We start from the raw sequence: 14,682 nt of genomic DNA on the forward strand, positions 1-14,682 counted from the left end.
AACCAGGAGCCCCTCAATACTGCTTTTTAAAAAATAAAAGTGCATATTTAAAAAAACTTCCTTTTCAAATTTAAATCTTATACTTTGAACAGTATATCATTAAGGCAATCATTTCCTTTAACATGAAATGACATATCCTACATTCATAGGGTAATTCTATTTTTAATTTGGGGGGAAACCTCCGTACTATTTTCCAGAGTGGCTGCACCAGTCTGCATTCCACCAACAGTGCAAAACGTTTCCCCTTTCTCTGCACCCTCACTACCATTTATAGTTTCCTGAGTTGTTAATTTGAGCCATTCTGACAGCGGTGAGATGGTATCTCATTGTGGTTTTGATTTCTATTTCCCTGACGATGAGTGATGTTGAGCATCTTTTTATGTCTCTATTAGCCATCTCTATGTATTCTTTGGAAAAGTGTCTATTCATGTCTTTTGTCCCTTTCTTCACTGGATTATTTGTTTTTTAGGTGTTGAGTTTGATAAGTTCTTTATAGATTAAGGATATTAACCCGTTATCTAATATTACATTTGCAAATATCTTTTCCCATTCTGTCAGTTGCCTTTTAGTTTTGTTGATTGTTTATTTTGCTGTATTGCAGCCTTATTTATAATAGCCAACATATTGGAGAAATCCAAATGTCCATTGATAAGTGAATGGGTAAGAAAGATGTTATACTTATACAATAGAATATCATCCCGCCATCTTAAAAAGATGAGATAGTGCCATTTGTGACAACATGGATGGACCTAGAGTGTGTTATGCTAAGTGAAATAAGTCAGACTGAGAAAGACAAATACCAATGATTTCATTCATGTATGGAATATAAAAAGAAAAAAAAAGAAAAAAGAAACAAAAAGCAGAATCAGATATATAGGTACACAGAACAAACTAATGCTAAAAGTGATGCTAAAAGGGAAGAGGGTGGGAGGATAGGTAAAATGGGTAAAAGAGAGTGGAAAATACAGGCTTCCAGTTATGGAATGAAGAAGTCATGAACATAAAAGGCACAGCACAGAGAACATAGTCAATGATATTGTAATAGTGATGTATGGAGACAGATAGTGGTTACAATTGTTCTGAGCATTGCATAATGTATAAACCTGTTGAATTATTCTGTTGTACACCTGACACTAATGTGACTATACTCAACAATGTCAATGATACTCAGACTTTTTAAGGAGTTTTCATCATTAACAGATACTGAATTTTTTCAAGTATTTATTCCACATTTATTAAAATAATAATATACTTTTTTCTTTTATTGTATTTATGTTGTATGTATTAATTGAGTTGCATATATTGAACCATCCTTGCATCCCAAGGATAAGTCCCACATTGATCGTGGGGCATGATGCTTTTAATGGGCTGCTGAATTCAGTGTGCTAACATTTTACTGAGAATGTTTGCACCTATATTCATCAGGGATATTGGTCTGCAGTTTTCTTTTCTGCTGGTGTCCTTATCTGGATTTTGTATTAAGGTAATACTGCCCTTTTTAAATGAGTTTGGCAGTGTTCCTTCCTCTGATTTTTTTGGAAGAGTTTGAGGTTTGGTGTTATTTCTTTTAAATATTTGGTAAAATTCACCAGTGAAGACATCTGGTCCTAGGCTTTTCTTTAAAGGGAGATTTTTTTATTACTGATTCAGTCTATATAATAGTAATTGATCTATTCAGATTTTCTATGTCTTCCTGATTCAGTTTTAGTAGTTTGTATGTTTCTCAAAATTTTCTCCATTATATCTAGGCTGTGCAGTTTGTTGCCATAAGTTGTTCATAGTGGCAAAGGTTAGTTTTATTTTTTTAAGTTGATTTATTTATTTTGAGAGAGAGCATGAGCAGAGGACAGGCAGAGGGAGAAGGAAAGAGAAAGAATCCCAAGAAGGCTCCATGCTCAGTGCAGAGCCCTACACAGGGCTCAATTTCCTGATACTGTGAGATCATGACCTAAGCCAAAATCAACAGACACTTAACCAACTGAACCACTCAGGCACACTGGCAAGGGTTAGTTTAAAAGAATGACCTACCACAATCTCATGTTCTAGGAGTTTGCTAGAATCATCCACCTTTGAAGAAATTAACAGATGAAAATGTCCAAAAAGGGACAGAGATGAAAGAACAGCCAGTAAAAGTTTACAGAAAATATTAATAGAGAAAGGGTGATGTTCTAAAATCAAATATCACTAACTGATGTGTTGTTCCTTGTAGATTCAGGTGGGCGTTGGATAGACATGCTAATGGCACTGTCCCAGATGGCTTCATTCTCTTGGGCTTCTCGGATAACCCTAGGCTAGAAATAACCCTATTTGTGGCGGTTTCTGTCTTTTACACAGTCACACTAGTGGGCAACACCACCATCATACTCCTGTCTCACCTCGACCCCCACCTCCACACCCCCATGTACTTCTTCCTCACCCACCTCTCCATCCTGGACCTCTGCTTTACCACCAGCTGCATCCCTCAGATGCTCGTGAATTTCTGGAGTTCGGACAAGACCATCAGCTATTTGGGGTGTGCAGTCCAGCTCTACATCTTCCTGGGACTCGGAGCTTCAGAATGTGTTCTGCTGCTGGTCATGGCCTTCGACCGCTATGTGGCAGTGTGCCGGCCCCTGCACTATGCAGTAATCATGCACCCACCCCTGTGTCACAAGTTGGCTTTCCTGGTCTGGGCAAGTGGGGTTTTTGGCACATTGGTGCAGTCTCCCACTACCATGAAACTCTCCTTTTGCCATCACCACCAGGTTGACGACTTTGTCTGTGAGGTCCCTGCACTGATCCGCCTGGCTTGTGGAGACACACATGTCAATGAGCTTCAGATCTCAGTGATTGGTGCCATCTTCCTGATGGGGCCCCTCCTGCTCATCCTTGTCTCCTATGGCCGTATCACCCAGGCAGTGCTGGCCATCCAGTCCCAGAATGGAAGGAGTAAGGCCTTCCATACCTGCTCCTCCCACCTGGCTGTTGTTTTTCTCTTCTACTGCAGTGTCACCGCTGTCTATATCCAACCCCGGAGTCATTTTTCCCAGAAGGGAGGGAAATTTCTAACTCTCTTCTACACTGTGGTGACCCCCACTCTCAACCCCCTCATCTATACTTTAAGGAACAAGGACATGAAGCGAGCTTTCAGGAGGCTCCTAGGGAAAGACAGAATGTCCAGTGAAGAGTGAAGACGGGCTCAGACTCAAGGGGAAGTCAGCTTTTGCCCAGTTCATTTGCTGATTTGCATACATGAGGACTCTCAATCATCAACTCTAAAGAAGAGAGGGGCCAATTGCGTGCTTTGTACAGACAGTGGACTAATGAAAAGTAAACGTGATGCAGCTGGCAATGTTATTCTTAAACTTAAATGTAGGAGAAACATTTCTCTGAGTCAATCTACCATCAGGAAGTAGACACCATTTTCATTATTATAAAAAGACTGCATGGGGTACTGGGTGGCTCAGTCAGTTAAGCATCTGACTTCAGCTCACGTCATAACCTCGTGGGTTCAAGCCCTGAGTTGGGAACTGTGCTGACAGCTCAGAGCTTGGAGCCTGCTTCAGATTCTGTGTCTCCCTCTCTCTCTGCTCCTCTCTGTCTCGCTCTCTCTCAAAAATAAATAAACTTAAAAATGTTTAATAAAAATAAATAAAAAATTAAAAAAGAGCATTTGCTACAAGGAATTATTAGCTAGATAGATATTAAAGGAGACAAAGTGCACAAAGGAGCAGCCTCTAGCACTAGGAGAACACAAGGAAAGAACAGGAATGTTTTAAACTGATGGCCTAGAGAAGAGACCCCTGGGAGCATAAATTTTCTGACCTCCTACTTGTGAGTCAGGAGTATTGCTAGCTGGGCTGATGTCACTGAGGAAATGCTGGTTTTGCTCACCACCCAGTGGAGAATGCTGATTCAACCACTTTTACCTAATCTACTGCAGATTAAACGAACAAGAAAGACACCAAAGCAAAGAGGAAAGAGCGAGTCTCCTTCCCAACATTGAGCCTGCAGCCCACCTGCCTGTATCACCCCATATGCATGAGGCCTAAAAAGAAATGAGCAAGCGAAACAAACATATGACATGCACACTCCCGGCACCAGCCTCACAATGAGGCTGAGTGATTCAAGTGTGGGTTAGAGTTGTAAGACTCTGGCATCTCACAATTCTTAACTCTACAAGAGGAATCCAGAATACAAATCTAATCAAGAGGAAGGCACAGCTGTGGTCATTTTATGGATTATGGTCAGTATAATTCCCACACATCACTTTTTGTGAAGTAAGGACTCCATGTCTGACCAGAATAATGACAAGAAGCAAGTATATGACTTCTCATTCATGAGGTACCCTAAAGAAAACAATAACATCAAAATTGTTACAATCTTATGACAAAATGCATCTTCACTCTGCCTGGTACATTGGCTTACTTATTTATGTTTTTATCAATTCAAATACTTTAATTCTCTCATTTAAACATCCAAGAATTTCTGTCTAAACCTATTTGATTCTAAAATTAAGAGTAAATTAACAACCTACCTGTCATTTCACCCTATTTCCTTTTGTACTTTAAAACCACTATCACCAGTACAGCCACAATCAATTAAAATATGAAAATAGTGGTGCCTGGGTGACTCAATTGGTTAAGCGTCCAACTCTTGATTTCGGCTCAAGTCATGATCTCATGGTTGGTGAGTTCGAGCCCCTTGTCAGGGGTCCACTGTGAATGTGGAGCCTACATAGGATTCACTCTCTCCCTCTCTCTCTGCCCCTCCCCACTCTTGCTCACTCACCCACACAGGTGCGCTCTCTCTCTCTCTCTCTCTCAAAATAAATACAAATACTTTAAATAATAATTATATGAAAATAGGCTATGGAATATGTAAAATAGAATCAAATATGGAATGTGTACAGAAAATTTCCCTTAGTGGATGCTAATTGCACTGATTTTTTCTGCCAAGAGTAGGGATCATAGAAGTTAATAACCTGATATTAAAGGAAAAAAGAAATCCTTCATTTGACTTCATTGTTTCTCAATTCTTCTTTATCTTAAGAATGGTACATTTATTACAACATTTGAAATATGTTTAGTCAAGTAAAGAAGCTACTTGTTGAAAAATGTGCTTTGAGATTAATATCTAATTTTTCACATGGATTTGGTAGAGTATAATTGTCCAAAAATTGCATAAAGATTGCATTCTTGAAATTGAGACGATTGCGGGGCACCTGAGTGGCTCAATTAGGCGTCTGGCTTCAGCTCAGGTCATGATCTCACAGTCTGTGAGTTCAAGCCCCGTGTCAGGCTCTGTGCTGACAGGTCAGAGCCTGGAGCCTGCTTCAGATTCTGTGCCTCCCTCTCTCTCTGCCCCTCCCCTGCTCATGCTCTGTCTCTCTCTGTCTCAGAAATAAATAAAAACATAAAAAAATTAGAAAAAGAAATTGAGGCAATTGCCTCAGTATTATAAATGTTAGTTGGGTACAACACATTGATTTTCATTATATAGCTGCAAGATGTAGGCATGTTCTGCATATCCATTTAAAGCAAAGTTTGTGTTTAAAAGATGTCTTTGTGCCCTCTAAACAGGTGTGTGATGCTAGATTTTTCATATGACTTCCTTAGAAAAATTGATAAGAATTGTTCCCAAGTGCCCAGACAAGCTAAGATAGCAATCAGAATTGTATGAGTAGGTCTGAATTTGTCTTTGTGGAAGACTTAATCTAAAAATAGATTGGGAAAAGTTTCCTTATTTCTTAACCATAACACTGTATTTTTGTTGAGATCATCATTGAATAATGTAAGAATTAAACTATTAATTTGTTCAGTGACATTAAAGTTCAGTAGCCATCCTGTGTGGGTTCTTCCTATTGTTTACAAATTCTTTATGTCTTTAATCTGTTTGGTGAACTCCTGGTCATCTTTCAAGTTCCAGGTTAAGTGGCACTTCCATGAAGTGTTCTCTCTGCCAGGCAGAGTTGGCTGCTCTTCCCCACTGGCCCCATTACTGCTCTGCATTATCTGTTCTGGATACAGATATCTGTTATAGCCATATCACAATGGATTATGAATGTTTGTATATCTTTTCTCCCTTTTCCCCAGCAGATAGTGAGTTTTTAATGGGAAGAAAGAATGCCTTACTTATATCTTTAATATCAACTTCTTAAATAGGACTGAGTTTATTATAATGGGTTCTTTAGTTGGGAAAGTAAGCAAACATAATTGCCTATATCTGCCTTTAGTTCATTTGTAATAACCTCTGCTGTTGGGCTTGGATTCAACTTAAATGATGTAAATAAAGCCAGTGTGTCTGTCAATTTTATATGGATGTGCTAGGTATAATAAAAAGACTGATTAAATATCCACCAAGTTAAATTAAACGTTGGTATACTCTCTACTGCACCAATAAGTTAATGTAAAAAGATTTTATTATGCTGTATTCTGAAAAGGCAATATCATGAATCCTGTTTTATTAATATCCAAATATGTTATATACCTTAATATAACCATGGATTGGTTTTGAGAAGTTTTATATGATGGACAGGATAGAGAAGGAATCATATTGAAAAGAGATTTTAATCTTCTGTACTTTTCCCTGTGATTTTGCAAACATGCATTCCATATATATGCCTATAACTCTATAACTTTAAAATAACTCTATACCTTTATTAAAGCTTCAATATCGTCACTTATGTTCAGAGTGGTAGCAACATAAAATTGAAAGATATAAAGATGTGAAAGATAGAAAGTCATGTTTTAATAAAGAAACTAAATTGCTCCTTCAAAGAGCCTATAAAACTGAAAAGCATTCATTATAAATGTAATAAAAACTTACAAGTCTCATTTTATTAAAACTACACTCTTGGGGCGCCTGGGTGGCGCAGTTGGTTAAGCGTCCGACTTCAGCCAGGTCACGATCTCGCGGTCTGTGAGTTCGAGCCCCGCGTCGGGCTCTGGGCTGACGGCTCAGAGCCTGGAGCCTGTTTCCGATTCTGTGTCTCCCTCTCTCTCTGCCCCTCCCCCGTTCATGCTCTGTCTCTCTCTGTCCCAAAATAAATAAACATTGAAAAAAAAAATTAAAAAAAAAACTACACTCTGTTTTCTGAAGGGAATGGATCATTTAGAGGTAAACCAGTGACATTTTATATCTAGCAACATTCTTTATGTGAGATAAGACATCTCCTGAAATGAAGTTGGTGGTTTTAACATGATCCCTAATGGAAATCCATTCATGTTAAAAGATTAGAATTTCTATTTTAGCAGTTTGAAGCTTCTGATGATACTTTACCTCAATCAGGTTAATCACAATAGTAAATTACTTACTTCTCTAAGTTCCTTCAAGAAACAGAACAATCATGAAAGATGAAGCTTATGCTTCTACTAATTGGTATGTTACATCATTCTAACATTCTCTAAACTTCTTACTGTAGTCAAATTATATTATTGCAGGATAATAACTTTCTAGTGATTACTATTAACTTTTTTCCCCTTTCAGATACAGTAATATTTTTAGTGTGTTAAAGGAAAATCATTTCCTTTTAGTCTTTAATTACTTTCAGTGTCTTTAAATATCTTGTACACATTGGGTTTATTTTAAATGAAACATTGTATTTTGAGATAATTTTAGATGCATATGCAGCTGTAAGAATTAATAAAGGTAGCTCATAGACCTTTTACCCACTGCCCCCAGTGGTAAAAACTTGCAAAACTGTATTGCAATATAACAACAAGCATACTGACATTGATACCCACAGGATACAGAGTATTTCCATTCCCACAAGGATCCTTCATGTTGCCCTTCACAGCCACACCTGCTTCTCTCACAGTGCCATCACACCCTCTTAAATCTTGGCATGAACCCACCTATTCTGTGTTTCTACATTTTGGTCAGTTCGAGAAGTTTATATGAATGGAATTATGTAGAGAGGAACATTTCAAGATTGGCACTTCCCATTCAGGATAAATCTCTGGAAATTCATCCAGGCTGTTGTGCGTATCAATAGTTTTTTTTTCTCCCTTTTATTGCCAATAGTTATTCCAGTGTATTGATGTACCGGTTCATTGAGTCCTTCACCCACTGAAAGTTTCTGAGCTGTCTCCAGTTTGGGTCTACAGGAATAAAGCTCCTATGAACATTTATGAACAGGCTTTTGTGTGATCATTAGAATTGTGTTTCTCTGGGATAAATGTCTAAGAGTGAAATTTCTGAGTCATACAGTAAATATCTAATTTTGTAAAAAACTGACACAAGCTTTCCAGGACAGGAATACAGTTTACCATTCCCAACAACATATGAGCATTCTAGCTTCTCTGCATCCTTGCAAGCACTTGGTATTGTCACTGTTTTTTTTTTTTCAATTTTACCCATTCTGGTAGATGTTTAATGATGTCTCACTATGATTTTACTTATTTCTCTAATGGCTATCAATGATGAACACTTTTCATCTTTCATCAGTGAATCTTCCTCAATGTATCTTGTTTGCCTGTTTTCTAGCTGTTTTCTGTTGTTGAATTTGAGATTTCCTAAATATTCTACACATAAGTTTGTTTTGTCAGACACATAGCTTGGAAATACTGCCCCCCCCCTCAAAATCTGTAGCTTGTTTTTCTCATAATTTTAACAAAGTCACAGAGCAAACATTTTAAATGTTGATGAATTCTTATTTGCCAATTTCTTCCCTTTATGGGTCATGCATTTTGTGTCATCCCTAAAACCTCACCATGCCATAGGTCCAGGCTGTAGAAACTTTCTCCTATGTTGTTTTTTAAAGTTTTATAGTTTTTTCATTTTACATAAAGCCCATGGTACATTTTTTTAAAGTTTTTATTATTTTCAAGTAATCTCTACACCCAACATGGGACTCGAGCTGATAATCCTGAGATTAAGACTCGCATGCTACACCAAGTGAGCCAACCAGACACTGGTTTTTCAGTTAATTTTTACACAAAATGTAAGGTTGGGCCAAGGTTTGTTTGTTTATTTGGCTTGTGGATATCCAATTGCTGCAGCACCACTCATTGAAAAGAGATTCTTCAGCTCCATGTCTGGGATAGAGGAATTAAAAACAAACAAGCAAAGAGACACAAACCTAGGGCCCTCACCACAGTGTCATTCCCTGTGTCCTGAAGTCCCCATCTGGTCTCTTCTCTCTACTTTCAAAGTCTTCTTAATATATGTTCCACATGCAGTGTGATGGGTTTAAGTTGGAAAATTAGATCCATCTTCAAACAAGTGTCATTCCACAGGATTTTTTGAAGTAATGTTAATATAAATAAAGAAATCAACAAAAGCATAATCTGCTAATGCAGTCCCCTCTGTCCAGGAGGAAAATAAAACTACTTATTTGCCTGAGTACTGTGCAGTAGAAAATTGAAAGAAAACTAAATCTGAGGATTAAAAGGCAAAAACTGAAACAGAACATGCAGTTTTTGGAGAAAAATGTTGATGAAGTTACTTAGCTTCAAAGATAAAAAAGCAGAATCTAAAGGTATCCGGTCAGAAAAGCAATGGAGAAGAATCAGAATAGGCTTCAATCTCAGCATAAAGGGGTGTGGTTTCTACACAGACCTGAGTTTCAAAGTGCCATCAAACCAGACTGTCACTGTACAAACCACAGGGAAATGTCACAGGCAAAAAGAACCATAAAGAAACTTTATACTGCATTTATTTACTGGCCTTGAATTTTGTCATTATTTTGTAACTATATACAGGATGGATGATAGATAGATAGATAGATAGATAGATAATAGACACATGATATGTAGATAGGTAGATAGATGATAGATACATAGATGATATAGATAGATGATAGATAAAAAATTTGATGATAGATAATAGATGATAAATAGAGAGATGGGTAGATAGATAATTGACAGATGATAAATGTATAGAAAGATACATAGATACATAGATGATAGATGATAGAGAGAGATGATAGCTAGATAAAGTAAATACATAATGATGTCAATGTGCTTAGGAACCAAGATTTTATATCTAAAATAAAATAAAGATATAAAACCAAGGAAGTTCACAAAGGAACACAAAGAGCCAAAGTAATATTGAAGAAGAAAACCTAAGTGGAAGGCATCACAATGTCAGACTTTAGCCTCTACTACAAAGCTGTAATCAAGACAGTATGGTATTGGCACAAAAACAGACACATAGACCAATGGAATAGAATAGAAACCCCAGAACTAGACCCACAAAAGGATGGCCAACTAATCTTTGACAAAGCAGGAAAGAATATCCAATTTACTCTGGAAAAAAGACAGTCTCTTTAACAAATGGTGCTGGGAGAACTGGACAGCAACATGCAGAAGAATGAAACTAGACCACTTTCTTACACCATTCACAAAAATAAAAATGGATGAAAGACCTAAATGTGAGACAGGAAACCACCAAAACCCTAGAGGAGAAAGCAGGAAAAAATCTCTCTGACCTCAGCCGCAGCAATTTCTTGACACATCTCCAAAGGCAAGGGAATTAAAAGCAAAAATGAACTATTGGGACCTCATCAAGATAAAAAGCTGCTGCATTGCAAAGGAAACAGTCAACAAACCTAAAAGGCAACCGACGGAATGGCAAAAGATATTTGCAAATGACATATCGGACAAAGGGCTAGTATCCAAAATCTATAAAGAGCTCACCGAACTCCACACCCGAAAAACAATCCAATGAAGAAATGGGCAGAAAACATGAATAGACACTTCTCTGAAGAAGACATCCAGATGGCCAAAAGGCACATGAAAAGATGCTCAACGTCACTCCTCATCAGGGAAATACAAATCAAAACCACACTCAACACCTCACACCAGAGTGGCTAAAATGAACAAATCAGGAAACCAGCAATGCTGGCGAGGATGTGGAGAAACGTGAATCCTCTTGCACTGTTGGTGGGAATGCAAACTGGGGCAGCCGCTCTGGAAATCAGTGCGGAGGTTCCTCAAAAAATTAAAAATAGATCTACCCTATGACCCAGCAATAGCACTGCTAGGAATTTATCCAAGGGATACAGGAGTGCTGATGCATAAGGGCACTTGTACCCCAATGTTTATAGTAGCACTTTCAACAATAGCCAAATTATGGAAAAAGCCTACATGTCCATCAACTGATGAATGGATAAAGAAGACGTGGTTTGTATATACAATGGAATACTACTTGGCAATGGGAAATAATGAAATCTGGCCTTTTGCAGCAACATGGATGGAACTGGAGTGTATTATGCTAAGTGAAATAAGTCAGTCAGAGGAAGACAGATATGTGTTTTCACTCATATGAGTATCTTGAGAAACTTAACAGAACACCATGGGGGAAAGGAAGGGGAAAAAAAGTTACAGGGAGGGAGTGAGGCAAACCCTAAGAGACTCTTAAATACAGAGAACAAACTGAGGGTTGATGGGGAGTGGGGGAAGAAGGGAAAATGAGTGATGGGCATTGAGGAAGGCACCTGTTGGGATGAGCACTTGGTGTTGTACATAAGCTATGAACCACAGGAATCTATCCCAAAACTCAGAGGCACACTTTACACACTTTATGTTAGCCAATTTGATACTAAATTACATTAAATAATAATAATAATATAAATAAATAATGCCAAAGAAGTTAAGAACACTTTCGTCTTATTTTGAAACAGTAAATGTCACTATGAAATACTGACTTGTTTATTAATAATAATAAACCCAGTAGTAGTCTAGGACCTAGAGTCCCAATTGTAACCACTATGCTAAGAAGCCAAGAATTTGTAAAAGAAGCCAAGAATTTTACTGTAAAAGAAGCCAAGAATTATGAATCTTAGATTGATTCCCATTAAACCTTGGAGCATGACAGAGATATTCACAACCACTCCCAGTAGCAAAAACTATGTAATGAGCAAACTAAGGAGAAAAATAAGTTGTAAAAGAATGAGAAAGATTCAGAACTGTTATTTGAAAGGGTTACCTTATATAGAAAATAAGCAGATCCACTAGGTGGAGCCACTAGACAAAGTACTGAAACATTAAGACCTCTTAATCCAATTGTTTGGCACTAGATAAACAGTAAATATTTAAACCATACCTTACTTAAATAGCAGTTTATTTATATTTATAAATAGCTATACATATAATTTTCACATTCCAGCAATGACATTACCAAATCAACCTTCTTAGCTGAAGCCAGGAATAGAGGTATGGTATATGGAAAGGTCTATGAAAGACCTACTTCTCTGATGGTTTGGATCCCTGTGAATTGCACAGGAGACCAACAACATTTTTGTGAATGTTTTATCCACAGAAACACGACGTCTTGGAAGCTTAAGACGACAGATACAGAATGAAATGAGGGAACGCTGTCCATGTAAGATTCTACAGGCAGGAAAAGGGCCAACAAAGCTATGTATCTGGAAATATACATTAACCTTCAAGAAAAGGAAAGAATAATCCCAAAGCTGGTTCAGAGTTGGACAAGGCTGCCATGGCCATCAGGCCCAGAAGGTACAGGCCCAGGGGTAGGATTGTGTCTTCCTCAGTTCCAGGGGCCAGACAAGGAGGGCAGAGCATAACCACAGAGGATTATTCTTAAGCCTTGAAATCTAATGAAATGTGTCCTGTCAGGTCACATACTTGCTTGGGACCAATGACTCCTATTTCCCTCCTGATTCTTCTCCCTTGGAATGGGGACATCTATCCTACATCTGCCCCACCACTGTATTTGGGAAGCACATGGTATGATGTCTGATTTTACGCATTCAAGGCTGGAAAGGATGTATCTTCCTTCAAATCTCACCCAAATCTGATTTAGATGGTATTTACCTGAAATTAGATGCTGGAATGAGTTAGGACTCTAGGGAACATTGAGAGATGGTGAATATATTTTACATGTGAAAAGAACATGAATTTGGGGAGAGGGTAGATTTATGAGTTGAATTGTGTTTCCCAGAATTCATATATTGAAACCCTAATGCATCGCACCTCAGAATATGACCTTATTTGAAAAAGCATAATTGCAGTTGTAATTAAATAAGATGAGGACATACATAGGGTGGACCTCCTTCATTTCCACAAGGATTTCTTCAAAGTCTGGTCACTGGGAAGAGTCCACTGAATGCCAGTGATAGCCTCAATTCTGAGAGTGAATGGTGCCATTTTAACCTGACTATACATTTTGCTGTTATAGGCTATATTCATTTACTAGGGCTGCCACAGACTGTGTAGTTTAAATGATACAAATGTATCACATCACAGTTGCGGAGGTTAGAAATATGCCAGCAGAGGTGGTTCCTTCAAAGGGCAATGAGGAAAAATCCATTCCATGCCTGTCTCCTAGCTTCTGGTTGTCTCCTGGAAATCCTTGCATCACACGGCTTGTAGATCTCTGCTTTCACATGGTGTTTTCCCTGTATGCATATCTGTGTCCAAATTCCACTCCTTTATATCAGGTCACATTAGTTATAAATTAGGACTCATCCTACTCCACTATATTTCTACCTTTACTAATTACATCTGCGATGGCCCTATTTCCAAATAAGTTCACACTCTGAGGTACTGGGGGTTAGGATTTTAACATGTGAATTGGAATGGCCTGGGTGGGGTAAGGCGACACAGTAGGACCCATAGCAAAAGGAAAGCGAATGCCAGGAAAGCCTAATAAATTGGCCCCTACAACTAAATCCAGGGACTCAAACCCACCAAGGTCTTCAGAAGGGCTTGTAGAATGTTATCTCACAAAGGAAGTAGGGGTCTTCATCATGGCCCCCACCCAGATGATCAAAGTCAGCTCCACAGGTCATTAGCTTTGTTGTCCTGGCAGATTGAGCCTGGGGCACGTCTGCAAGTGCCCTATGCACTGTCACAGAAGCTGCCAGGATGAAAGGCAGAGAGATAAGCAGTCCACTGATGGGACATGCTGTCACATTATATCTGTGTGCAGCTGGTGAGCACAATGATGGCTGGAGTAAAACGTGGACCCCAGCCCAGCACAGGAGGGCTTAAGATAGGGCTAAAATTCTAACTTTGCAACAATACTCAAAAATTTTACTTTTTAAAATAATTTAACTTGCCAACCTTTTGTCATTTTAAGTCTATTTCAAGAAACACATTAAGCTTATATCTTACATATTTTGCTCTGTTTTCTTCTAACTGGTTTATACATTTATTTTTCTCCCCAAAGGAAACAATATGCTTTTATTATAACTTCATTCTGTTAGTTTGTTGATCTGTGTCTATATGCTTGCGTGTCATGCAATGCAATTTGTTGTTTTTTATCCAAATTTATTTATTTACATATATATAATATATAGTGTATAATGTGATGTTTTGAAATGAGTATACATTGTGAAATAATTACCACAGTCAAGCTACTTAACATGTCCATCATTTCACATAGTCACCCTTTTACATTGTTGTGTATGTTCATGTGTGATGAGAACACTTAAGATCCACCTTAGCAAATTTCAAGAATACAATATGGTATGGTTGACTATAGTCACATTACTGTACATTTAGCTCCACTTTTAAAATGTATCTTTACAGGAAACCATTAAAATCCTAGAGGAGAAAACCGGCAACAACCTTTTTGACTGAGGCCGCAGCAACTTCTTACTTGACATGTCTCTGCAGGAAAAGGAAATAAAAACAAAATGAACCATTGAGACCTCATCAAGATAAAAAAAAAATCTGCACAGTGAAGGAAACAACCAACAAAACTAAAGTCAGCCTACAGAATGGGAGGAGA

At 38.0% G+C, this 14,682-nt stretch overlaps 1 protein-coding gene across 1 annotated transcript in view; it reads left to right on the forward strand.

The window, feature by feature from the left end:
• Nucleotides 1-3,170, forward strand: part of LOC122479211 (olfactory receptor 2H2-like) — a 38,181-nt gene extending 35,011 nt beyond the window's left edge. Inside the window, exon 3 of the mRNA XM_043573258.1 lies at nucleotides 2,210-3,170. Within this exon, the coding sequence (XP_043429193.1) occupies nucleotides 2,210-3,170 (961 nt within the window). The remainder of the gene's footprint in view (nucleotides 1-2,209) is intronic.
• The last annotated feature ends 11,512 nt before the right edge of the window (nucleotides 3,171-14,682 follow it).

The sequence above is a fragment of the Prionailurus bengalensis genome, chromosome A1, assembly GCF_016509475.1.
Source record: "Prionailurus bengalensis isolate Pbe53 chromosome A1, Fcat_Pben_1.1_paternal_pri, whole genome shotgun sequence".
Taxonomy (NCBI): domain Eukaryota; kingdom Metazoa; phylum Chordata; class Mammalia; order Carnivora; family Felidae; genus Prionailurus; species Prionailurus bengalensis.